General features: G+C 49.3%; 2 protein-coding genes across 9 annotated transcripts in view; both read right to left on the reverse strand.

Moving 5' to 3' along the window:
- Window positions 1–976, reverse strand: part of hlfb (HLF transcription factor, PAR bZIP family member b) — a 10,985-nt gene extending 10,009 nt beyond the window's left edge. Inside the window, exon 1 of one of the 2 annotated variants that reach the window (XM_070990732.1) lies at window positions 625–976. In XM_070990732.1, the coding sequence (XP_070846833.1) occupies window positions 625–751 (127 nt within the window). In that variant the 5' untranslated portion in view covers window positions 752–976. The remainder of the gene's footprint in view (window positions 1–624) is intronic. The other variant, XM_070990731.1, reaches the window with a different exon arrangement.
- A 6,022-nt stretch (window positions 977–6,998) lies between these two features.
- Window positions 6,999–27,500, reverse strand: part of stxbp4 (syntaxin binding protein 4) — a 32,241-nt gene continuing 11,739 nt past the window's right edge. For 2 of the 7 annotated variants that reach the window (XM_070990300.1, XM_070990303.1), the window contains exons 12-22: window positions 26,567–26,637; window positions 25,989–26,085; window positions 24,810–24,913; window positions 23,729–23,854; window positions 23,495–23,560; window positions 18,665–18,844; window positions 16,983–17,099; window positions 16,451–16,500; window positions 14,214–14,350; window positions 8,271–8,328; window positions 6,999–7,750 (exon numbers count right to left, since the gene is read on the reverse strand). In XM_070990300.1, coding sequence (XP_070846401.1) covers window positions 7,597–7,750; window positions 8,271–8,328; window positions 14,214–14,350; window positions 16,451–16,500; window positions 16,983–17,099; window positions 18,665–18,844; window positions 23,495–23,560; window positions 23,729–23,854; window positions 24,810–24,913; window positions 25,989–26,085; window positions 26,567–26,637 — 1,160 coding nt within the window. In that variant the 3' untranslated portion in view covers window positions 6,999–7,596. Of the gene's footprint in view, window positions 7,751–8,270; window positions 8,329–12,302; window positions 14,067–14,213; window positions 14,351–16,450; window positions 16,501–16,982; window positions 17,100–18,664; window positions 18,845–23,494; window positions 23,561–23,728; window positions 23,855–24,809; window positions 24,914–25,988; window positions 26,086–26,566; window positions 26,638–27,500 lie in introns of those variants that run through there. The other 5 variants (XM_070990305.1, XM_070990306.1, XM_070990301.1 and 2 more) reach the window with 4 other exon arrangements.

Genomic DNA, 27,500 nt, shown 5'->3' on the forward strand with positions numbered 1-27,500 from the left:
ATCAATCGTTTGAGCAGTTTTAAAGCAAAGACACTCTGATGCCACCTGCTCAGGTGTGACTATGTCCTGTTGAGTGTCTGTCTTAAGGACAGCTGAGGACGTCTCCTCCCTCTGACACGCAGATCAGATGAGCAGCTTTTTTCTCAATGAAAACACAAACAGGTAAATCTTGTGAAAGCTGCACAGAGTTTGGTCAGAGTCGGGGGGTGGGGGGTGTCTGCTGGGGGGACTGGTCAAATCAGGGCTCAGTGCAGCCTGATGGTTCAGCTGGAGGTTTGAACACGAACATCGTCGTGATGTTACTGCTCATCTGTCCAGCTGTGTCTCCTCATCCTGCTCACTGAGACTTTTGTTTGACAGGTTGTCTCCGCGTCTGTCACCTTTCCAGGTGAGGCGTATTCTGGTCTCAGAGGACCTGAACCGGTCAGAGAAGTTTCTGGCTTCACAGGTGAGCTGTCAGCTCGTTCAGGTTGAACACCTGAAGCGTGCTGACTGACGCAGGAACATGTCAGAAATCACCGTTAAACCCTCACGCCGTGAACGCACCACACACACACACACACACACACACACACACACACACACACACACACACACACACACACACACAACAAGCTGCTTCACCTTCATGATGCAGCGGCAGCTTCATCGGGTTTTCCAGCAGAGACTTGAGGACTCCGTGCGTCGCTGGAGGAAGAAAGCCGGGATTGAGCGGGTGTCGGGACATTTTCTCCATCATGCCTCCTTGCATTGGCAGCCGAGGATCCGATCGGACGAAGAAGCGCTGAGAGAGAGCGACCAATCAAAAAGAGGCATACAAAGACAGGTGGGGATCAGCTGTGTCCTCCGCGCTGTCCTCTACATCAGACCTGAGAGACAAACGTCCGCACGGGAAAACGCGGCTGCTGGACTGAAGATGGACGCGGGACGTGCTGTGAGCGCGTGAGGCGGTGCCTGGCCGGGCTGCGGCGCGCGGACCGATCACCGATCCCGTGTGTGAGCGCTGCTGACGTCAGAGCGCGAGCTTTCTACCTCCACCGCCCCCACCCTCCGTCTGTCGTCACAGTGCAGCCAAAGCGGCCCTCAGCGCTGCTCTGCGGACGGACCGACGGACGGACCGGAGACACTCCGTCCGGTCCGCAGCGGAGACTCAGTGATGCTCAAAGCTGGAAAAAACTCAAACTGTAACATAAATAAAAGCAACTCTTGAACACAAGCGTGTAAATGTTGCTTTCAGTCTCAGTTCGGAGCAGAAACACTTTGAATTTAAAAACGTTGATTTCAGCCTCAGACTGAGGGACAGAAAGTCTCCGTTCGTCACGGGACATCGGCTCGTGTCAACGCTGTCAGATCTGTGCAAACGTCCCTTCATGCAGACATCAAACAGACACTTGTCCTTTGTCCACATCCGTTTTGGACTGCATCCAATGAGGGAGGACAGACAGAAGACATGAGATTTCCCAGTCAATAAAGTCTCAGTCTCAGTCCTCCAGCTGTGACACATGAGGACTGAAGTCACGTAAACTTCACATTAACGTGTCCACTTTGATTTTGGACACTCTGTCTCCTCCGTGCTGGTGGACAGAAGTTGGTCCCAGTGGATGTAATTTCCCAAAGCAACAAATCCTCCTGATTTTAGAAGCACAAACTTTATTTTGTGCGTAAGTTAAAGTGATGAAGACTCAGCCTCCTCTTCACTGACCCTCAAACATGCTGATGAAAACTCTGCTGTTATGTTTCATTAGTTTAAACTTTGACCTGAAAACAGGCGGAAATGTCATTATTTTACTCCCAGACCAGTTTGTCTCAAGGCTTCAGTCTGTGACATAAAACACACACACACACACACACACACACACACACACACACACACACACACACACACACAGCCTGGAGAGAGGAATGCTGGGTCACATGAGTGGGCCGGCTTGACCTACTTTTGTCCAATGAGAGGCCGCTGACTCCTGCTCTCCTCCTCCTGCTCCCCCCCACCCCCCACCCCCCCCCAGCATGGACACGTTGAACCTCATGTGCTTGAGACAGAGTGAAAAACAAATCGGGGGGGGGGGGGGGGGGGGGGGGGAGAGGAGAGGAGGAAATAAGGGAGGAGAGAACAGAGTGGGGGAAATGAAAAGAAATTAAAAGGAGAAGTGAGGAGTGAATAGTAACAGAGAAAACATGAAAACTAGGAAATAGGAAAGGAAATGACAAGATAAAGAAATGAAAGGAAAAGGAGGACACAGGAGGAGGAGAGGAGAGGAGGAAAGGAGAGGAAGAGAGGAGGAGAGGAGGAAAGGAGAGGAGAGGAGAGGAGAGGAGAGGAGAGGAGAGGAGAGGAGGAGAGGAGAGGAGAGAAGGAGAGGAGGAGAGGAGGAGAGGAGGAAAGGAGAGGAGGAGAGGAGAGGAGAGGAGGAGAGGAGGAGAGGAGGAGAGGAGGAAAGGAGAGGAGGAGAGGAGAGGAGAGAAGGAGAGGAGAGGAGGAGAGGAGGAGAGGAGGAAAGGAGAGGAGGAGAGGAGAGGAGAGAAGGAGAGGAGAGGAGAGGAGGAGAGGAGAGGAGAGGAGAGGAGAGGAGAGGAGAGGAGGAGAGGAGAGGAGAGGAGGAGAGGAGGCTCTCAGTGAGTCTGTATAAAGTGTGAATATGAGGTCTTTTCTCCAGCTGAATATTTCAGAGTACTGTCACAGCCGTCTCACACACAGCTGCTGAACCACAGCAGAGGGAAAACGAGTCCTCGGTGGCCTCAACAAATCCTCCTCATCCTCGCTCTCATCGACGCCTCCTTAGCAACAGCGGTTGCTAAAGCACAGAGATGTTGTGACGACCTGTGAGGAAGGAAAGTAGGACAGGACTTCAGACGCTGGACGGGCCAATCACAGCTGACTCATCACCGTGACACGTAAACCTCCAAACCGCACGCCATCATCGCCTGAAGCAACACAACGCCGCGGAGACATGGCCGTCTCCATGGCCGTCTCCATGGCCGTCTCCATGGCCGTCACGTCCCCGTCACGTCCCCGTCACGTCCCCGCCACGTCTCCATGGCCGTCACGTCCCCGTCACGTCCCCGTCACGTCCCCGCCACGTCTCCATGGCTGTTGCGTCCCCGCCACGTCTCTCCGTCACTTCTTTCTCCTCATAGAACCTAACATTTACCTGACCATCTGATGGTGGAGCTAACCTTCGCTAATGTTAGCTATCAGAGCTAACCTTCGCTAACGTTAGCTAGCGTTAGCTATCAGAGCTAACCTTCGCTAACGTTAGCTAAAGTTAGCTATCAGAGCTAACCTTCGCTAATGTTAGCTATCAGAGCTAACATTCGCTAATGTTAGCTAACGTTAGCTATCAGAGCTAACCTTCGCTAATGTTAGCTAAAGTTAGCTGTGAGCTAGCGACCGTTAGCTGCTCTCTCCTTCCCTAACAATGGTGATGTTACAGTGAGCAAACTAGTTTCACAGTAATCCATCTGACATTGATGACATGTTTCTGGATTCAGTCTGGACGGACAGACTGAGAGACAGACGTCATCGTCCTCAGAGGCACCATGCTGGTCAGTAAAGGCCATCTGTCTCTGTAAAGGGGACAGATTATGATATAAAATGGTCACCATGAGTCTTAAATAAGACCAAGGAGTCGTTTGGTCGAAGTCTGCTCCACAACAAATCTACTGTGAGACTTCCAGAAGACTAAATTGGATATTCCACCTAAAAGGACGGATTTGTCTCCAGTCCAGCTCAAGCAGAGGACATAATTGGACCTCAGTTACACAGCAGAACACCGTCAACAACAATATGGTCACGTAACGGCAGCGTGAGCGCCGTGCGACGGTCTTTCACCACGACGCGGGTGAAATTATGATTTACATAAGCAAAGCTGGCTGAAGGAGCTCAGAGTCTGAGAGCAACATGGAGCTTCAGCTGGAAACGAGAGACGTTCAGTGGAAGGGAGCTAGCTGGACGTGTTTGGGCTGAGCGTTCTAATCCAGGCCTGACGAGCTGCTGATGCAGTCTGTGACCTTTGACCTCTGCAGGTTGAACCGAGGAAAAGAGGCTTTACAGGTTGTGTAACTTCACTCATTTGTCTGAAACTGTTCGGACAGAAGCCAAGAGCAGGAGCGCACACGGACAGAGGATCCAACAGTCAGCTGGAAACGTCTCTGTCTGTCCTCAGTGTCCTGTCTCATCAGTGTCCCACCAAGACAACAACACGGTCCTTTGTCCTAAAACACTCAAGTTTCTTTGTGCTTTCAGTCTCAGTCAGGAGAACTGAAGAAGCACAGAGCTGCTGCTGGTTTTCTTTCAGATGTCAGCCGTCACCAAATGCTCAGGAGGAGGACTTCAAGCATTTTGTACCTGAGCCCAGGTGTAGCTCACCTGAGCTCTGTGTCTAACGCTTCTCTGTGAGCTCGCCTGATCCCACGCTGTGTCTGATGATTCTCTGCGTGAGAGCAAATCTCTGTAAACACACGTCGACGCATGAAGGCACAATCTGTCCAAGCAACAACGACCAATCACGTTTGGGCAGGTGCGTGCAGGTAAACAGTCTGCGTGGAGCGAAAGAGGCACAGCCCGTCGCCCGGCAACCATTCAGATGTTTTAGAGCTCTTTTTCGGTGTATTTGCATTTGCTTGCAGACGTCTGCGTGTAGAAATGTCAGCCGACTTCAACCGCCACGCTCTGCCTCGACCGCTCGCCACGCAGACCGTTCACCTGCACGCGACCGCAGCACTGCTCCAATGTGATTGGTCAACACGAGCTCAGGAAGTCCTGATCGCTCACCTGGTTACAGACAGAGTCAGTGGCCAAGATGGTGGAAACTAATCCTGGTAAATATAGAAAAACATGTCGTTTAGCACCAAACAGCCACTGAAGAGCCGGTGAACACTGGACTCTGCGACAGCGTCTCCATGAACGTCTTTTCTCAGAGACAGTGAGAGACACTGTCTCACATCTGCGCTCATAGGTCTGATTTTACCTAAGTTAAGGACATTTAGCACGACGAGCACTCTGACAATATCACGTCCTCAGACGGCGAACGAAATCACACCGTGCATTCAGGTTTGGGTCTTTGTGTGTGTGTGTGTGTGTGTGCGTGTGTGTGTGTGTGTGTGTGTGCGTGTGTGTGTGTGTGTGTGTGTGTGTGTGTGTGTGTGTGTGTGTGTGTGTGTGTGTGTGTGTGTGTGTGTCATTAGTGTTTCCATGTGCAGCAGATATTTCTATCTGCACTTGTGAGTGAGAAGGGAAATCAATACTCGGAGCCGCAGGCAGGAAGAATATTGGCTCGGCCCTCCACCTCCAGCCCTCGCACTCGCACTATAAATACTACCATTCACATCACACACACACACACACACACACACACACACACACACACACACACGCACACACACACACACACACACACACACACACACACATTCAGGCTCTCCAGAGGCGCTGAACAACACAGCAGCTCTTAATAAACGATTCCCCCGATGACCTCCTCACCCGAAGCTAAACAGCCGAATGATCTTATTATTGCTGACTTTCATCTGGTTACCGACGTCATCACAGGAACAAACGAAGAAGAACGCTTTGAAAAGCTCTCCCAGACGGACAGACAGAGAGCCAATCTCTGCATCGATCTGCGCTGACGCAACACGTCACGGTCCAATCAAACGCTGACGTGCGGCACAGCAGACTTCTGAGAACACGCTCGGCCATCAGACCGCCGCACGGCCGCTTTTACGTCCGCACACGTTTGACATCGGACCGAGAAAAGTTCAGCATCCAGACGGACAGCTGACCAACACGCCGGCAGCCATGATGGAAGAGGCAGGTCATTGACCTCAGCAGTGCTGATTGGACAAGGGGAGGCTGAGATCCACAGGAGGTCACAGCTTTCAGAGCCATCCGTCTGTCCGTCCGTCCGTCCGTCCGTCCGTCCGTCCGTCTGTCCATCTGCCTGTCCGTCTGCCTGTCTGTCCGTCTGCCTGTCTGTCCGTCTGCCTGTCCGTCCGTCCGTCCGTCCGCCTGTCTGTCCGTCCGTCCGTCCGTCCGTCCGTCCGTCCGTCCGTCCGTCCGTCCGTCTGTCTGTCCGTCCGTCTGTCTGTCAGTTCTGAAAGAATGAACTAAATAAAACGTATGTGATGTTGATGATGATGATGACGATGACGATGATGACGATGGTGGTGTTTGGAGGACAGAAGTGACCTCATTGGTTGAGCTGTGTCCTCTGTAGAACACGAAACTGTACTGCAGATATTTCATAGTAAAAGACAAAAAGACAGACAACAACTGACAACACTCGGACAAAAACGGTGTGAAACGTCCACAAAGGTCCAGAAGATGAAGAGAATCCACAGAAACATGTTTTCTCCTTCACATCAGCAGGAGACCAGCTCGTCTTCAGCTCGTCTTCAGCTCGTCTTCAGCTCGTCTTCAGCTCGTCTTCAGCTCGTCCTCGGCTCGTCTTCAGCTCGTCTTCAGCTTGTCTTCAGCTCGTCCTCGGCTCGTCTTCAGCTCGTCTTCAGCTCGTCTTCGGCTCGTCTTCTCTGCTTTCCACCATTACAACTTCCACAAGCTAACAGGCAGCCACTATTATTACACAGTTTGACGTGATGAACATAGTAAATGTAAAGCCTCAATATGAGTTAGTACATTTACTCAAGTACTTATACTTCAGTACAATTTGTAGGTACTTGTATTTGAGTATTTCCATTTCTTTATACTTGTGCTACTTGGAGGGAAATATTTTTTTGGATTAAGATACCATGCAGTATATAAACAGCAGTCATGTGACGAGGAGGAGAGCTCAGTGCATCATGGGAAACCTCCCAGCAGTCTGGGTCTATATTAACTGTAAGCGTTAAACACAGAGAGGAGGTCTGGTTGTGCATCGCGTTAGACAGGATGAGTCTGATTCCTCCGTGTTCAGTCAGAGACGGAGACGTCGCTCAGACGTCTGAAAGGACAGCAGAAAACGTCCAACAGGCAGCTTTATGAACTGAGGCGGAATCACTGATGAGTTAAAGCAGAAATTTATTTTCAGACGTCGTCAATTCAGACTTTAAAATCACTTTCACAGCTCGGACTAAAGGGACTGACCACAGGTAAGAACCAGGAACTGTAATACTTCATCTGATGTTGTTTCTGCTGAACGACGCTGAAACTTATTTGATTTCCAACAAACAAATTACAGACACGTTCAGTCAGCTTGTTATTTAGGATCTCCACTAAAACTTCAAGGAAAAGTCTGATTAAAGACCGACGTCACTCTCACGTCTGTACGGTCACTAGCTGGTTAGCTTAGCTTAGCATGAAGACTGGTTAATGAATGTTATTTAACCTGTTACGTCTTGTTTGTTTTGATCCATAAAAGTCTTGTATTGAAAGTTTGAAGCAGAAGAAATGTCCCAGACGTCCACCTCCAGGACAACAACGTGTCCTTTCCACTTATAGATTCAGTCAGCTGTTTCCTGTCTTAATGCTAAGCTAAGCTAAGCTAAGCTAAGCTAACTGGCTGTAGCTTCATAGACGTGAGAGCAGAGTTCATCTTTTAATTTGAATGTGAACTAACAGTAACATGGGGACAGACAGGACGGACAGTCTGCTGCAGGCTTCTACATCTCTGTCTCGATGGACGGGTTAGGCCTCCGGTCCGTCGCCTCCCTGTCTCGCTCCCCCTCCAGCTCTGAGCTCTCCGGAGGAGCAGGAGGCCCCGGGGGGCCGCTGCCTGTCACGGGGAGGCTCCATGATGTCGTCTGGGTCATGTGACTGTCACAGGTGAGAGGAAAGTATTTCAGATTTTGATGAAAGCCGTGTTTATATCAGAAAAATGATTTGATGCACAGTACAAATACACACATACTGTACAACCATACATTCATGGTAGTTTTACTTTAAACTTAAATCAGCGTGGAGACGTCTGTCCAACCTGCTGGACAATGGCTGCTGCTCTGCTGTGTGGACTTTTCTATTGTGTGCTCTGTTTTCTTTGCTTATGTAAAATGTAATTTGTTTTTTAATTTGTTTGTTTAAATGAATCCTCGGGTTCATTTATGTGTAATTATTATATTCAGCCTCAGAAATGTTGCATCACTTCGTGCATGAGTCACTTGGTTGTCTGTAATTTATTTAACTGCAAACTTGTTCAGGAATTTGCACCAAAATATCAACCAAGCTCATCGTTTTTCCTGTTTCCACTCGTCTGGTGGAGGAAGGGTCTGACGACATGTTACAGCTTCAGTGTTTTCACCTCTGAAAGGTTCGTCTCAACATGTCTGACTCCTCTTACTTGATGTAGTATTTCACTCCGTCTGCAGTGTAGGCCTCGTCCCAGCCGTAAGGAAGGCCTGCAGAGGGAAAACAACACGTCGTCAAAGCACTCAGTAGATTTCTGGTTCTTCTGTCTGGATCCAGCCTGGATCCTCTGGTTTCTGGGCCTCTCCTGGTTTGAGACGTTCAGACATAATCAGGCCAGCAGATCACTGAACACCCCTCACAAATATCCAGTTTCCATCCAGCCTGTTTTCCCTGAGAAGCTCCAGTATTCCCCACGCCGCCGCCGCCGCCGCCGCCGCCCACCAGTAGTTTTACTGTACTTTTCCACCGTATCTCTCCTCTTACTGTACGAGCTGCAGGATGAAAAGTCTCTTAACCCCATTTCAGAAAATAAAAGGGGGCAAAGTTTCAGATGCTGCCCTGCAGACCTCAGCTGGTAAACTGACACCAAACAATTCACATGTTCAGAGAAAAGATGAATGCTGTATCAGTGTTCAGGGCCCGTCATGGGTTTGACATGATACATGACAAATGACACGTTATCACATGTATGTTGGACCCGAAGGACGCGTGGTGCTCAGAGACACTGTGGACAGAGCTGCCGGTGGTGGGACTGATGAAGAGGTCCACTAACACCACGCTAACACCAAGCTAACGTGCTTGCACTGTCAGCGCTGCGATGATGTTTAGCAGGTGCACTGTTCATCATGTTGGTTTAGCATGTTAGCATTCGACGTGTTGGCAGGTGTGTTTTTGAACTCTGGACACAGCCAGTCTTCATGCTAAGCTACGCTAACTGCATCCTGACTCCAGCTGAATACACTGAACACAGAGACATGAGACTGCCCTCAGTGCGCTGTCCACAGGAAGTCAGGCGCTCCGTGCGCTCGGCTTATCGCAGCGATCTTCATGTATGTACACGGAGTCGACCGTGGTTCACAAAGACACCTGATCCGAGGCAGGAAGCTGCTTTGTGTCGCTGTGAATACAAACTGAAGCTCTGCGGCTCGTTTCACAGGCCAGGTTTCACCCCGTCAGTCCACTGCTGACAGGAGGGACAAGAGGGACCAGAGGCAGGTGTCAGGTGGTAAAGACACGTCTGTCAAAGAGGACGACGGCTCGAACCGTCGAGTAATGAGCGGATCGCTCACAGGACTCTCAGAGTTCCTGGAAAACCTGAAAGTCAATCCACGACATTTAGCTCAGGTAGACGTCTCCACACGTCCAGAGCGCTTAAAGACAGAAAGAAGGTGGACGGAGAAATAAGAGCAACAACCTGCTGCAGAAGTGTTTTTAAAGACTGAACGTCGTCTGAGCGTCGCTGCGAATCAAGCCAAGCCTGAGCGAACCTCTGAGCTCGAGGACCGCACACGTTCACACTGTTACTGACTGTCCTCCATCAGAGCTGCTGGATGCTGCTTTCAGCGTCTTCTTCTGAGTAAAGACAAACGTTTGACAAGGATTCAGAAAATTTAACACGAAACACGAATGAATTAAATGAACATTATTTTATGACCAGAATTTTTGCTTTGGATTTGACTGATGATGCATGTTTTTACACTGAGCTGCTGAAGTTATTTTTAATCTGAGTGGAAGTGTTTCATCGCCCACACACACACACACACACACACACACACACACACACACACACACACACACACACACACACTCCATCCCTTCACCTCGGTTGTCTCCTGGTAAACCTGAGTGCCTGACAGCCTGAGACAAACAGCCTGAGCTCAGCGTTCCTCAGCGAGACGAAAGCTTTTCTCTGCTCGTCAGAAGACTCACAGTTATCCTAATATTCATGTTAAACATGTTGATTTGTGTTTTTCTTTTCATCAACAAATCCTACAAAAAGGTGAAAGCCCACAACCTGCTGGTCCGTCCCTCATCGCTGTCTGACTTCCTGTCTGCGGCTCATTGGTTCCTGCTGAAGACGCACATCTTTAAAAACCTCATAAAGATAAAGTTTCACGTTTAAAAGCTTCATTAATTTCCTCAAGACAAACAGGAGGAGGACGAGCCGGGGACTATGAATCCACATGTGGGGCTGCAGTGTTTGTGTGTGTGACCGAGTCAGAATAAAGAACAATGTGAGGCTCACTGATGAGTTATAATGGAGCTCAGAGGGTCACACTGGACTGCTAGCGGTTAGCAGTTAGCGGTTAGCAGTTAGCGGTTAGCATCAGTGCTGGCTGAGTCTGAACGTGAGCTTTGATCTCAAGAAGACAAACAGCTGAACTTGCAAACATTTCTCAAACATGAAGTACATCAAAAGTTGCACTTCCAGAGACTGTCCTTCAGGACTCTGTCCTTCAGGACTCTGTCTTTAAGGACTCTGTCTTTAAGGATGCCGTCGGTGTATTCTTGGATGCAGATCTGTGTTTTAACGATCCTGACACATACTGTAGGTCCAGCTCACTAATTTATGTTGTCATGGCAACAGAAAGATGATGACGGCCGCTCAGACAAACAGGACGGTGTCTTCAGCTGCTGGTCTGCGTCCACACTGCGTGAGACAGACAGCTCAAAGCTGATTCACTGTGGACGACCAAACTGAGATGACTTTTCTTTTGTTTACTTTCTGTTACTTCATTTCTAGTTTTAGTGCCAGCGTGGAGCAGACGTTCACAACGTGAACCATGTCCACAAACTCACTGGCTGACGAGGATCAGGCGATGTGACTGAAAGCTCCAGAAGAGCCGCTGAAAGAAGCTCCTGGTGAGGAGGATTGTTATGTCCACTGGCTTCACACTTTGACTACTGTCTCATCTCCACGTCCAACAGGTCCTTTGTGACTTTAATCACATGAAGCTGCGAAGTCTTCAGTCACCTACAGATCTGTTGTTAGTTCAGCAGGTTCACACATCAGCCATCCTCCTTTCAGAGGCTTTAAAACCGGTTCTGATGTTCACATGGAACCACAGAACTGGTTCCTCACGTACGTGATTATAAGAACATCCAGGTTCACGATCACCTGTCTGCAGGTGTGTCTACCGGCAGAGAACGGACAGAACCAGGTTTCTCAAAACCAGGATCAGCAGAGTGCTGGGACTGAAATTGAAATAGAAAAGATCTCTGCTGGCTGTGTGTCCTGCAGTCTGTTAGAGAGTGTGTGTGTGTGTGTGTGTGTGTGTGTGTGTGTGTGTGTGTGTGTGTGTGTGTGAATGGAGGAGACGAAGGTTCCTGCAGTCACAAGCTTTACGGTTTAGAAGCAGAACACGTCTCCAGGCAACGAGGGCTGTGATGAAGACGAGCTACAGGTGACTGTAACACACACACACACACACACACACACACACACACACACACACACACACACACACACACACCGTGAGGCGGATCAGGCTGACCTACTTTCTCTGAGCTTGTGCCTCGATCTCCGTCTCTTCTATCAAGACAGAGCCAATGATGGAGGACGTCTGTGCTCCTGAACCGCGGCTGTTAATTATGTAACGGCGCCCACGTCCTCCCGCCGACGCTCTGATGGAGGGAAATTAGGTGAGTGTGTCAAAAACCCACATCCTGCCTGCTGAATGCAAACTGTTGGACAACCTTCAGCGTCATTTCGAGCACAGATCTGAGATTTTTTCTGGCACACGCAGCAGCTGAGATTTTAAGCTTCCTGTTTGTCAGGAAAGCTGCAGATCAGTCACTGCTGTTCATTCTTCAGTTCATCTCCAGCTTTCATGGCACAGAAGCTATAATCAGCCGTCCCGCTCTAAATATCAACAGCAGTCTTTTCTGAAGCTTCAGCGCGATGTCTTCATCACCTTCTGATAACAAGATCAAACATCTCACCAGCTGATTTCAGCACCGGGTCCATGAAGTCTGGTCTCACCTCTACAGGTGACGTAGCCACGACTCTGTCCACGCTGTAATAACAACAGCTTCTAACAGTCGTCTTATTCGTTTCTATCGATCGCAGCCTGCTGATCAAACCGAATGATCAATAATCCAGATATTCTGAGGAGATGTTCCACAGGTTGAGCTTCAGATGGCTGGTGTTCCTCACAAAGAACAACTCGTGATCTGCAGATCGTTTGTTTCAGAATCTTTACTCAGAAAAAGATGAAGGACAAACAGCAAATAACTGCAAACATGAAAAAGCATCTCATCGTCCAATCAGGTTGAACAGTCCTTTAATCCCGTTCCCATTTCCCATCATCCCTCCCGACCTCTGCTTTGACCTCTGTGCTGTTTGAGGACGCATCTACACTTTGTTTTGCTGGCTAATGGCTAATGGCTAATGGCTGATGGCTAACACTGCACGGACACGAGCATCCAGCCCCTCAAACACAAAGATAACACTGATGAAATAACAGCGAGGTGGACAGAAAGCGACAGGAAGTTACTGTCTAACTGTATGAACTGAGCTACGCTAAATGGCAACCGTATGATACTGCGACCTTAAAGTTTCATACGGTTTCATTTTGTTTGTTAAATGAAGATGTTCACCGATGCTAAACAGTCAGAGGGTGGGTAAACTGTACACAACTACGCTGAAGTTTAGGGAGTTTTGTCCTTTGCTCACTTTCCCCTCGATCTGATTTGATCTGTTTTGGCACATCTCTGTGATTTTAATGAATGCTAACACTTTAGCTTGAACTAGCTTGGCTGATAATCCTGTTTGACTGACTGAAAGTAAGAACTTAAAAATGCGTTAAGTGACCTTTGGGTCACTTGACTGAACAAACTGAGACCATTACATTTAAAACTAAAGGCTAACTCTCTTCTTCAGACTAACTCGCCTCTTCAGTCTACCTTGCTTCTTTAAGCTAACTCGCCTCTTTAGGCTAACTCACCTCTTTAAGCTAACTCACTTCTTTAGGCTAACTTGCCTCTTTAAGCTAACTCGCTTCTTTAAGCTGACTTGCCTCTTCAGTCTACCTTGCTTCTTTAAGCTAACTCACCTCTTTAAGCTAACTCGCTTCTTTAGGCTAACTCACCTCTTTAAGCTAACTCACCTCTTTAAGCTAACTCGCTTCTTTAGGCTAACTTGCCTCTTTAAGCTAACTTGCTTCATTAGGCTAACTCACCTCTTTAGGCTAACTCACCTCTTTAAGCAAACTCGCTTCTTTAGGCTAACTCACCTCTTTACGCTAACTCACCTCTTTAAGCTAACTCAAGAAGCCTGAATGATTTGGCCAACCAGCAGCTTAAATCCCTGCTCAAACCAGAAACCTGGAACAGCAAATTTTCGGGTGTATTTTGTGATGTGGTGACAACCTGAACAAATAGTTGGTGAAACACTGTAGACAACAAGCTAACTGCTAACATGCCAGCCAGCCAGCCAAGAACATGCTGGGTCCCTATTAGCTAGTTAGCTTATTAGCTGGGTCACATATTGGACAATAGGTTCACACCGCTGCAGCAGCTTTCTCCATTCTGGACTCTCTGGGTTCAGGTCTCAGTGACCTCAAAGGTCCGAACTGTCAAGACAGTTCTCAACATCCAGCAACCTGAAGACAGTTTTGATCCCATTACTCTCATCACATCTCATGCAGTTTTCAATTTAAAAATGCACGTTTTAAGCAGATTGTGAATTTGGACGTGTGCAGTGACTTCACATCATTCAGGTTAAAACACTGGAATAAACCTGCTGCTCAGTGCGTTCTGGTCAGAAATGTGCAGCTCGACAGAAACAAAACAGCGTTTCATGCAGAGTTTAGACAGGAGTCCATCGGAGCAGGTTGTGAGGAGATGAGGAGCTGGCGGGGAGGAGCGTTCAGGTTCACGGGTGGCTGTTGGGTCCCGCCGACGTCTCAGGGCCGTGCTGACTTCGGCGTCGTCTAGAAGGTCAGCACTGAAACGGGGAGGACAGTCGCTCACAGCAGCAGGCCGGCAGGGTCGGTTTGGCTTCATCAGGTGAGAGCGGCATGCAGGGCGGCACAGAGACAGAGAGGAAGAGGAGGACATGCAGACCTGCGAGCAGAGGGCTCAGCTCACTTACAGTCGACCTCCAGGATGGCCCTGACGGTCCGCGTGAGCTCCTTCGCCTCCTGGGCGAGCGTGGACGAAGTCCAGGGACTCTTCTTGTAGCGAGGAGGGAGGGCTTGAGACGACGCTCCGACTTTAACGTCCCCAGAGCTGCAGAGAGACAGAAGACAGGTCAGCTGTCACACAACGACGACTCCAGACAGCCACAGATGGAGCCATCACGGACGACCACGCACCAACTAAAACTGGACTAAAACATCAATAAACCAGAATCAATCATCGGTAATCAAACTGTTCACTGGCAGCAGTTTCCTGAAGTGTCTCTGAGTCCATGTGTTCATCTCCTTCATCCAGTCATGTGTTCACAAAGAGGTGAACTCACTCCATCCTCTATGAACGAATCATGACCCTCTCACCTGTCACCAGTGAGCCTGTTTACCTGTGGAACGATCCAAACGGGTGTTTTTGGAGCGTTCCAGTCTTTGAAAGGTGTTGCTCATCAGATTCACAGTGAGCAGGTATTCGCTGCTGCTGAACACCAAATCAAACCTTTTGTCTTTTCAGCTAAACGCTGCTGTTGAGCCGACGAGCTCGCAGGAAGGGATCAGTTCAACAACACGAACTGAGAGCTTTAAATACACGATGAATAACAGCCTGATGAATAAACTCACACCTGCAGGTGTTTGAAGGGTGGAGGGAGCTGAAAACACTTGGTGAAGCTGCTGAAGTGACCCGTAGCCATGGTTGCAGCTGTTGTTCACAGACCTGTGCTCGCTCGCTCGCTCGCTCGCTCCATCAGGAAACGCTGCGGCCTCCCAAACAAAGGCGGCATCAGCGCAGCCTTCACGCCATCTTCTTCTTCATCATCTCTGCCTCCAAGCCTCCTGTCGTCTCTCAACTCAGCTTATTGAAGCTTCTGTCCTCAGGGATATTTGCTTTTCTCTGAACCTTTTTCTTTATTACAGAGTCTGGATGAGTAACGGCTTTAATGAGAATAATATTCAGCGTTATGAAAAAGCTCATTAGCTGAAATTAGCTGAGAGCGAACGGGCCGATCGGAGCCATTCATCATAAGAAAGGAACAATGTCTGACTGTCAATGAACCCAACGACTGGACAGCCTACATTTCCTGTTACGAGCGTCCTAGAAACAGGGCAGGTGAATAAAAAGGAAAACATGAGCGGGGGGTCCCGCTGTTACGAAAGACAAGTCAAGGTGTCCCACTGACCTGGACTGAAATAAAAGGAAGCCAGGCAGGAGGTGCCAGAGCTGGCTGAATTAAAACATGACCGATTGACCTGATTTCCAGAATCGCACTTACACAAGCGGCCAGAAGCAGCTGACGCCAGGCCGCGCTGTGATTGGTTCACCAAGTGTAAGATCAGAAATCAATACGGCAAGTTATGTGAGGGAGGAAATACACCGGGGACGAGGAAAGGACGAGAGGAGAGAGGATTAGGAAGACAGAAAAGACACAAGGAATCAAGGAAAAACAGGAAAGGTTAAAGGAAAGGAGCGAGGACAGAAGCAATGAGGAGACAAGGAGGAAGCTGAGATAAAAAGAGAGAAATGACAGGAATGAAAGAAGGAAGGGAAAAATAAATAATGAAGGACAGGCAGAGGTGAAGGAAGCAAGGAGGAAGGAAGGATGCTACAGGAGGAAAGATGTAAGGAAGGAAAGGTGGACAGAAGGAAAGAGGGAAGTGGAAGGAAGCAGAAGAAGAAAAAAGATTTCACGAATCAAGGAGGCAGGAAAAGGAAGCTAAGAAGGAGTGAAGGAGATAAAGAGAAGGAAGGATGTAAAGATAGCTGTGAATCTGCCTCCTTTCTTCTTCTTCTTCTTCTGTGGTGCTGACCTCACACTCTCACCGCAGGTCGAGACGTTTCGTAACGCTGCTGCTCGCTGCGGGCGGCCATTAACAGGAGCTCAGCGCCGCACCTGGACTGAAGTGGGCCAAGGTGGACCACTGAGTGTGTGTGTGTGTGTGTGCGTGTGTGCGTGCGTGCGCGCGTGCACGTGTGCGCGCGTGTGCGTGTGTGTGTGTGTGCGTGTGTGTGTGTGCGTGTGTGTGTGTGTGTGTGTGCTAACTGGGCTAATGGTCTCTGCTCTCTGCTGGATCTCTCATTATGTGACTCTTGTGTTGGGGTCTGACAGACAAACAAACACACACACGCACACACACGCACACACACACACACACACACACACACACACACACACACACACACACACACACACACAGTCAGTACCTGTAGCTCTTGGTTGGTCCGTGGCTTTCGAGCAGGAACTCTTGAACGTTCTTCAGTCAGACAGAAACAAAACAAAGAAAACAAAGAAAAATGTCTGAAGCTCTTTTTTTCTCTGAACTGAGGCTCATCAGGCTCACATCACTCAATCTTTGAAGTCTGGTGTTTTTCATTCTTTCATTTTGTCACCAGATCTCACGCTCAGACTCCAAACAACATGTCTGTCCTCACTTCCTGTCTGTGGCTCTCAGCTCATTGGTTCCTGCTGAAGATAAAAAACCCTCAGAGTTTCCCTCCATGTTTAAAAGCTTCATTACTTCCTCAAACAGCTGCTCGCTGTAGTTTTTATCAGACCAACAGGAGGACATAGAGCATCTGCTGGGACTACTTTCATCAGCGGATGAATCCACATGTGGCACTGTAGTGTGTGTGTGTGTGTGTGTGTGTGTGTGTGTGTATGCGTGTGTGTTAGCGGTTAGCGGTTAGCATTGAGTGGTGGAGTCTGACCACGAGATAAAGATGGAAAATCTGTTACCTCCACAAAACTCAGCAGTTTTCCCGTCGACATCTCAAAGCCCTTTTTGGCCGCTTCGCTCTTCCGTAGTTGACACTCCAGGACGGCCACTCTCTTCTTCAGCTCATCCGTCTCCTCCTGCATGAAAACAGTGAATCTGTCAATCTTCTTCGCTGGTGTCTGACCTTTCGTGATGAAGGGGGCGTCTTCCTCCGTCCACTTCACGGTTAGAACACAGCGTCCACATGTGACCTGCGAGGAGTGTCGTTCAAACAGTGAACAGTGAACGCTCTGCACTTCACAGCGGCTTTGTGTGACTGCGGAGTCGTCTCGTGGCTCGCTGCCACTCGTGTGTGAAGAAGAACCACTTTGGACGAAGACGCTGAGAAGAGCAGGACTGAGGCTCTGATGCTTTGAGCCTGATGTAAAATAAGGATGAAACTGTGGATTTGTGTTTTGGAAAATGGAAAACTGGATTAGTTTGACTCATTTTACAGGATTAATGGAGAAAATGATCAGCAGTTGAACAATAATCAGAGCTGGAGGAGATGAACTGCGTCTGTCCCGTCTGAAGACTGTGGACAGGATACTGTGACCGAGCAGCGGCTGCCCTCTGCAGAAAGCCTGAGTCAGCACTTTGTCTGCAGCGTGTCATAATATTTAGAGCAGCAGAAAACGCTTCGCTCGCTCTGCAGAGCTGCTGAAGACGACTCCCCGCGGCGTCGGCTCAGCTCGTCTGCTCGCCATCAGCAGCGAGCCTGCCGGCGGTGACCCACGGGCTGGTTGCTAGCCAGATTTCTATAAAAACACCCTGTCGCTGAGTAAGACGGAGCAAAACACTGACCCAGATTCACTGCTGACGACGGAGGAAGAGACCAAAACCAGGAGCGGGGGGGGCAGAGGGAATGGAGTCAGAGAGGGACGCTGGGAAATGATCAGGGAGGGGACAGGAAGGACAAAGTCCTCCTCCAACCAGACTCAGTGTTCTGTGACGTCCACCTGAATGAAATGACTTTGTGTTACAGAGCAGAGAAACAAGAACATTCACAACAAATATGAAGCAGCAGCTGTTAACCATCGTCTGATGAACCTGCCGTCAGCTACCTGCCGTCAGCTACCTGCCGTCAGCTACCTGATGTCAGCTACCTGCCGTCAGCTACCTGCCGTCAGCTACCTGCCGTCAGCTACCTGCCGTCAGCTACCTGATGTCAGCTACCTGCCGTCAGCTACCTGCCGTCACCTACCTGCCGTCAGCTACCTGCCGTCAGCTACCTGATGTCAGCTACCTGCCGTCAGCTACCTGCCGTCACCTACCTGCCGTCAGCTACCTGCCGTCAGCTACCTGATGTCAGCTACCTGCCGTCACCTACCTGCCGTCAGCTACCTGCCGTCAGCTACCTGATGTCAGCTACCTGCCGTCACCTACCTGCCGTCAGCTACCTGCCGTCAGCTACCTGCCGTCACCTACCTGCCGTCAGCTACCTGATTCATTTTATCGACATTTTCCCCAAATTTCCCACATGCTGAACTTGCTGTGTGCTTTTGGTCGTCTAGAAAATGTGAATCACTGCGTCTCTGAGTTTGTTCTTCTGCTGTGAAGCTGCACTCAGTGATCTTCTGCTTTATGAACGTGTGAACATAAACTAAGACGAGGACTCGTCGGGCGCGTCGGGCTCCACCCACCACCCGTTCGGGTCGGTCACCTTATTGGTCGACGGCGGCTGCTCCACCCTCTGAGTCTTCAGCTCGGCGATCTCGGCCTCCAGCAGGTGGATCACCTCCTCGTAGTCCATCTCCATCCCCCGCGCCTGTTTCTGAGCCGCCTCGGCCAGCTGGATCCGGGTCCTCAGGGCCCGACTCTCCTCCGCTCCGAGTTTTACTTCCTGCAGCGGAGGAAGGAGGAAGGAGGAAGGAGGAAGAGGAGAGGGTGAAGGAGGGAAGTGAGGGAGGACAGAGGGGAGCAGAGATTCATCATCACAGCTCGACAATGAAGGCCTCGGCGGTGCGTTCAGTGTCGGCTCAGAGCTTCTTAACTGGAGTCATGACTCTGAATCCTTGGCGTCAGGGTGAGTTAGTGTGACGAAGGCCTTCGCCTCGGCCTCAGGGAGGTTTCACTGGATCAACAGGCTGCGGAGTCGAGTCCCAGCGGGACCCGCCCAGACCTGCCACCTCCCAGCATAGCCCTGCCTGTGATAAGGTCACCAGCATTAGGAAACGACATCAGCTGGGAAACCCAAACAGGACAGACGTGATGATGTGTTCAAATCCTGTCGATCCTGCAGAGTGACGAAAACATGTGACCCTGTTCTCCATTAAAGAGAAACTCACCCAGCTGTTCCCGGTTTGCAGTGTTACTGCAGTATTACTGCAGTGTTACTGAGTATTACTGAGTGTTAGCAGTGAAGGGATGCAGGTGCAGGTTTGTGCTTTCTGCCATCAGGCCTGCTGGGACGTCAGACACATTTCCATTCATCAGCACTTCATCTGCTGAAGCTCTGACAGCTTATCGATTGATCAGAGGGGAAACACACTGAGATCACGACGAGGACTCGAGGAGGTAAGAGTACCTTAACATGACACCAACCAAACAGGTCATGTTTGATTTACTGGTTTGTTCATCATTCTTTTACTGGCTCCAGTTAAACTCCAGTTAATCCAGTGAAGGCGTGCTGGTCTCTCCATCTGCTTTCAGCAAAGCTCCAGTTTCTGTACAGTCAGTGCGCGAGGCCGAGAGGAAACCAGCCTCACAGTGAGGTTACATAACCGTCAGGCTGGTGGAACAGACACACGCAACAATTAGACACTGTAACCCCTCTCGACTGGGAGGCAACCACTCCCAGTACTGTTGCAACACTGGAAACCAGTAACTGTAACCGCCCAGCACTGAAACAAACACTGGAGCTCCCGCGGCTCTGCGTAACGTGATCCTCAGAGGCCAATCGAGAAAACAAACGAGATGAGTCACGAGCTTCGAACGCAGGAGGAGGCGCTGAAGGAGAATGACTCGGCACAATTACACCACCGAAGAAGACAAGAGGGACGCATCAGCGCCGTTACGCAACATTTCACTGAGCAACAACAACTGCTGTCAACAAACAAACCCTCTGCACACTCACTGTTTCCTGTTTGGCCAATGGGCCAAGAACAACTGCAGTCGCTCAGACAGCCACTAGAGGCTGCATCCAAAAGTGGGTCAGTCCCCATAGACCTCCACATTAAAATGTCCAAGTTCACAGCGAGTCCACCCAGCAGACCGCTGGTGAAGACCATGAGACACAGAGTCCATTAAAACAGAGTTCAGGGGATTGAGGTGGAGGCGTGGACTTCCTGAGTGTTTCCTTCTGTATGTTCACACACACGCACACACACACACACACACACACACACACACACACACACACACACACACACACACACAGCAGGCAGCAGTGACTCTGGCCTCGGCTCTCCTCCTGTGGTGTTGTCATATGTAGTGAGAGCTAACAGGACACACATGAACACACACAACATGTTTGTTTCCCAATAACACTAAATCACACACACACACGCGCTCACGCTCACACACACACACACACATGCACACACTCAGTGAGAGCAGTCCATCTGTTACCTTCACTTTTCTCAGCAGGCCAAACGCAGTTTTTAAATTCTGCAAATCGCTGTTCCAAGAAAAAGCCAGAAAGAGCAAAAACAGGCAGGAGATAAGAGACGGCGACAGGCTGGAACACAAGCTGCTGCACTACGGAGGCCCGGAGCGGTCATATCATCACCGTCTCACATGCTCTTCTTGTGTTGGTCTTGTGAGGAAATGGACATTGGTTAGAGGATGAAAATTTAATGAAGCTGTTAAAAGTACTTAAAGTATATCAGTACTGGTCAGGCAGTAGTACTGAAGCTGTCAGGTGAATGCAGTGAAGAAGAGTACATGGAAGTACAAGAACATTAAACTTGCACTTGTGTGTACTACTTCAGTAAATGTACTTTGTGGTATTGGATCATGCTGTGAATCTACTTCAACTTCTGACTGACTTTTTCTCATTACTGCAAGTCTTGAACTATCAGGACGCGCGTGTGTGTGTGTGTGTGTGTGTGTGTGTGTGTGTGTGTGTGTGTGCGTGTGTGTGTGTGTGTGGCCAGGCTCGACTGGTTGGGTAACTAATGGATCCCAGCATGAGCCGTCTCTGCAGCTGTGGCCTCGGGGGTCTGCAGGGGCCCTGAGAGGCCCCCCATCGTGAAGCCTGACCTCCAGCTCTAATGAGGGAGTATGCCAGCCCCCCCCCCCCCTCGTTTCTTTAACCAGGAGACGTTTGTGCCAAATGCGACACTTGAACGCATCATTTCTGCACTCGTGTCACAGCAGAGACACTCCTGAGTGTCCAAAGACTAAAGCCCAGTCCTGAGCACAGGACACAGTCCAGTCCATGTCCATGCCTGTCCCACAGATCCTTCTCTTCTTCTCCTGATTTCAGTACAAACGTGTGTCCACCTTCACGTCCAAACCAACACAGGAAGTAGCTTTATGGAGGACAGAGAGGGTGTGGAGCTCTCACGCTTCAGTTAACTGGGACCACGTCCCCTCCCTGACCTGAGACATACCTCAGCAGCCGTGTCCAGCGTCAGCTTTCATATCTGTGGACAACAGACTTTGTTCAGGACCCAACCAGACGCAGCCTTTACATAAAACCTGCAGGTTCATCTTTAACACTGTGTGTTATTTTCAGTCTGTCAGAGCAGGAAGTGCGTGACACCAAAATAAAAGCCTGGACATGAAGCCAACCCTCCCCGTCATCACTCCTCAGGTCAAACACAGAGAGGAAATGTTCCGGCCGAGTCTTTGTTCAGTTCATCTGTGAGCCGAGTCTAAATGTGGATATTGATCGCTTTATGCAACGGCAGAGAAGCTGAGAGGCAGCAGAGTGGGAGTCCGAGAGGCTGAGAGCCTTCAGCTGTGAATCACAACAAACAAACACAGGGAGGAGCTGTTCACAGCGCACGCACACACGCACACACAGGCACGCACACACGCACACACACACAGGCACGCACACAGGCACGCACACACACACAGGCACGCACACAGGCATGCACGCACACACAGGCACGCACACAGGCACACACACAGAGGCATGCACGCACACAGAGGCACGCACACACACACACACACAGAGGCATGCACGCACACACACAGGCACACACGCACACAGAGGCACGCACACACACACACACACAGAGGCATGCACGCACACACACAGGCACACACGCACACAGAGGCACGCACACACACACACACACAGAGGCATGCACGCACACACACGCACGCACACACACAGGCACGCATGCGCACACAGGCATGCACACACGCACGCACACACACAGGCACACACACACGAAAAGAGGAAGTAAAGCTGAGCTCAGCTGGTTACAGAGTGTGTGTGTGTGTGTGTGTGTGTGTGTGTGTGTGTGTGTGTGTGTAGGTGTGTGTCGAGCTTCATCTGCTGGTCTATTTTGAAAGAAGCAGCCCTTCAGAAGCCCACACACACACACACACACACCCCACACACACACACACAGATGAAACCAGCTTTAGACAGTGAACAAGCTGCCCGTCCACACCAACATGAAACACGCTTCATGAACGTTCAGAGGGATCATCTGGAGAGTTCAGGTGTGTTCTGCGTGAACGCGGAGCATCACCTGACACGTTAATGGAACGAGGCTGAAATTCACACATTAGCTGCAGTTTTTATGTCTCATGTTTGATAACATGTGAGTCAAAAGGAGGAAATGAGCAAAAACATGACGATCATTTATACAAATTACTTTATACTCATCCTCATTAAATTTCCCTGCTGTGGGGTCAGGTTAGCCTTATCTTATCTTATCTTATCTTATCTTATCTTATCTTATCTTATCTTATCTTATCAATCGACTGTCATCGTGCCAGCTGTGCTGCACACAATGTCTCCACCACGTGGCCACTGTAACTAACTCCACTGGGAACTTTGAGTTTGACCCTTTCAGGCTGCCGTAGGCTGGTCAGTGGGAAGCTGGAAGCAGCAGACTGGACCAGCAATGAGAAGTCAGCAGATCTAAGTTCTTTTCCTCACATTAAACATGTGTGTGTGAGCATGTGTAAACGTGCTGCCGCATGTATGTTACAGAGAACTTAGTTTAAGTCAAAATGATCGGGATGCTAATTTCTGTTAGCCTGTTAATGGCAATTCCTATTATGTGCTAGCATCAGGCTAAAACGCTATAGCGCTTACTAGCCATACTTATTAGCCGAACTCGCTGCTGAACATTATGGTTCGTTGTATATTTGATTGAGTGTGTGTTTGTAACTTTGACGATGTGACTGAATGTGTTTTTATATTCTGTATTTTAGTTTTGTAACAAGATAAGACAGAAATACTCACAGAACGTACAACTACCTTGAATTTGTACTTAAATACAGTCGTCACGGCTCAAATGCAACCACACGTCTGAAAGTCACATGACCTGATGATTCTGCACCTGCAGTGGGTTTGACTCACCTGCTTGACCTTGTTGAGCTCCTCCTCCATCTGATGGTGAACTCTCTGAGACTCGACCAGCTGCTCCTGAACAACAGCCAGCGGGAAACAGGAAGTCAACAGGAAGTGTACCACAGGTCAGCAGGAAGTGACACACAGGTCAGCAGGAAGTAATGCACAGGTCAACAGGAAGTCCATTTCTGTTTGTTTTCTAAGTTTAACCATAAAGAGGTGGAGCTGACAGAGGTGTTCTACCTGCAGCCTCTTGATCTCCCTCAGAGCCTCGATGTGCTCCTTCCTCAGCCTCTCCATCTCCTCCAGGTCCTCCGAGTCCGACAGTGACGGCTGCACACAGAGAGACACTCGTCCAGTCAGAAGCACCTGGATGAGGTTCATGATCTCTGGCTTCAGAAAGTAATGAAGGACCTTTAACTCTCAGACTGAGTCCAGTGAAATACACACAGGGTCCATTAATACACATGTGATGGGACATGTGGACATGTGGACATGTGGACATGTAAGCTGTGTTTTGGTCTCTGAAGAACATTTTCACACTAAAGTATTGTGAAGCACACGTTCACCACCAACAGGACATCAACTTCACGGACTCCTCAGAAGCTTTAAAGCACCTTTTTTACTTTAAGTTTCTATTATTCTGTATTGTTGTCATCATCAAATCCCACGAACACACCCAAGGCAGCAACATGTCTCTCAGTGCTTCCTCACTTCCTGTTTGTGGCTCTCAGCCATTGGTTCCCACTGAAGAATAAGTCTTAAACACAGCTCACACAGATGCCGCCATGCTGCTCGCTGTTTGTTGGGACTCTTTCAGTCTGAACTGTGGTTCTCCTGCTTGTTGCTCTCCGGCTGTTATTGATTATTACTGCGACTCTGTGCGGCACCCGCAGTGTAGAAAATCTTTACATGCAGCTGATTGGACGGTTCACACATCAACAGATCGACCGCATCGATTGGTCGGGACCGACATACCAACACATCACACCAGCTAAAGACCCAACGTGACGACGACACAGATCTGATGACGCTCGTTTACACTGAATGTGCTTCTTACTGAACCCTGACGCTGGACGAAGGATTCAGATCCTGTACTTCATACTGTACTACTGTGCTGTACTACTGTGCTGTACTACTGTGCTGTACTACTGCGCTGTAAACAAAGTCGGCTGTGGGTCTCAGCGGACTGATGAACACATGAAGATGTTCACGTCAGATCAGAAAAGGAGTTTCTCTTGTTCGCTGTGTTTGTCGGACTTGTCCTGGACCGGTTCTGGACTGGTCCTGGACTGGTCCTGCACTGGTTCTGGACTGGTCCTACCTTTGCGTTGGTGGGCGACTCCAGCAAACCGGACAGGTGATCAGACGTGAACCTGGACTCCTCCAGCTGAGGCTTGAACAGCTCCCTGATCAGACTTTCAAAATCTACAAAACACACAAACACAAGAAAATTATTATTATTATTATTATTATTATCATTGTTGTTGTTGTTGTTGTTGTTGTTGTTGTTGTTGGTGGTGGTGGTGGTGGTGGTGGTGGTGGTGGTGGTGGTGGTGGTGGTGCATTTAAAAGGAACATTTCACTGTTGAATACTCAGCTGGGCACTAATTTGAATTATTATTTGAGTGGCTGATGTGTACTTAAAAATAGTACATCATAGTGGACACGCTCATCATATCCTGGTAACAGTACTCAAGTAACTGTGTGGTACTTAGTTACATACTTTAAGATTCAGTTTATTGTTTGTTCTTCTTTCTGGATTATTGAACATAAAAACAAAGTTGACTTGAAAAACAGCATCAGTTTCAGGTACTTTTCCCACATTCAGCTGAAGTTACTCATGTTCAGACCGTCAGTGCGACAGAAATCAACACTGATGTTTTATGATGAGGAGGCGACGCAGCAGCCGCATGAAGTGATGAAGACGAGTGAACTGAACACATGAATGCATCAATAATTCATGCAACTATAAAATAAACAGTTCTGACTTTCTGCATAACAAGGACTTTCAACACGTTTTGAAGCTTTATTGGACTTAAATACGATTTGGGATGCAGTACTTCTACCTCAGCAAACAATGAAGTGACAAATTCTCAGTAGTTAAACTGATCAAAAACACAGTAAATGTACTTCAAAACTTCAGTAAATGTACTTTGTCGTACTGGGTCATGCTGTCAGTCTGTGAACGCTGCAGACTGGGACCAGTTTGAGCCTCATCAGAGTCCCAGTCTGCAAAACTGATTCTGACTTTGTCTCATTACTGCAAGTCTTGTACTATCAGGACGTGTGTGTGTGTGTGTGTGTGTGTGTGTGTGTGTGTGTGTGTGTGTGTGTGTGTGTGTGTGTGTGTGTGTGTGAGAGAGAGAGACCAGCAGGACAAACTGACTTCAGGCTGAAAAGGTTCGGAAGTAAAACTCGATAACAGACGTGAAATCTGACCGTCTCTCTCTCTGATGTCAGGGTGAACGCGGGGGCGGACAGGTGAGTGCTGCCGTCTTACCTGTGAAGGCCACCGTCCCGGCCGGATCAGCTCGGAGTCTGGACCGGATCGCCTGCCGCTGAGCCTCGCTGGGCTTCAGACCGAGCAGCTCCAGAGCCTGCGCACACACACACACACACACACACACAGATCAATACACACTCGGCGACGCCCCTGAAACAAACACTGATGCCAACACGCATCCTGTCACTGTCCTGTGAAAAGCTCGTATCTCCACTTTAAGCTGGGTGACATGCAGCGTTTGAGACGACTGAGAGGCCGACATATGTTTTATTGTGAGTGTCAGCAGGTGGAGAACATCTCAGCGCGTCGAGGAGCCGGTGATTCACGACATAACGACCAGCGTGGAGATACGAGCTTTTCAGCTGACAAAGGCCAGCTGATGCCTGTGTGTCCTGAGGCAGAATCTGACCTACGAGGTTTGTTAACAGATGATGAGTGAGGACAGAGTGAGGACATCCAATGACAGGACATGTCTCTGGTTTGAGACAAAAAATACACAAAAAGAAAAGCAGCAGGAACACACACACACACACACACACGCACACGCACACACACACACACACGCACACACACACCTGCTCCATCCTCTCCACCCGGAGGCGACAGCCGCTGCTGACGGAGCGTTTCCTCTGACTGCTGGACGCTTCTGGAGACACAGACACAGACTTTTGCATTAAATCTGATTTAACTAACATGCTTGTGACCGAGGTTCGCGTTGGACAGAATGTCCTCAGCTGGGTGGACGCCGAATCAGAGGCAGAGCTGACGTGTGACATCACACAGGTGTACCTGATGATGAAAGCTGATTGGACCTTTGAGGTGAGATAACCAGCATGTTTGTCCCCATCGCTCGCTGCACAGAAACACTGTCTATCTCATCTTAACTTACCTTATCTCCTCTTATCTTAACTTATCTCCTCTCATCTTATCTTATCTTATCTCATCTTAACCTAACGGTTCAACGCTGTCAGTAAACTGATGGAGGTTCCCTTTGTTCCACCCTCATCGTCCTCCGTCTGCTGTGGAACCACATTTCAGCTGTGAGGCGTGACGTCAGACGGCGGGGACATATGGAGAAAGACCTCAGGATCCCTCGCTCACACAGGGAGTGATGACGCCTCACACCCTCTCAGCCAATCGCGGGCCAGACCTCCCTCCTGCCTCACTTCCTCCTGCGACAGGCGGCCAACCACACGCCATCTGTCCCTCGCTCTGCGTCCTCCGTCGTCTGCCTGCACCGGTTTTAAAGTGTCGTCGATACGTATGAAAACCTGACAGAACAGGTACAGACGCAGGCCTCTGATTGGCTGAGGTTCTTCAAAATGAAGCTTGTCGTTTGACCTTTGACTGGAGCTGTCTCGCGTGTCTCTTCTTCTGTGGTGCTTCATGGCAGTGACTGGAGGTCTGATCAGCTGTTTGTCTCCGTCGATGAATCATGTTCACACAGCAGGATGGACACAAACATCCGTCCGTAACATTTGTGTTAAAGTCAGATGGAGAATATATATA

The sequence above is a fragment of the Chaetodon trifascialis genome, chromosome 21 (genome assembly GCF_039877785.1).
Source record: "Chaetodon trifascialis isolate fChaTrf1 chromosome 21, fChaTrf1.hap1, whole genome shotgun sequence".
Lineage (NCBI taxonomy): Eukaryota > Metazoa > Chordata > Actinopteri > Chaetodontiformes > Chaetodontidae > Chaetodon > Chaetodon trifascialis.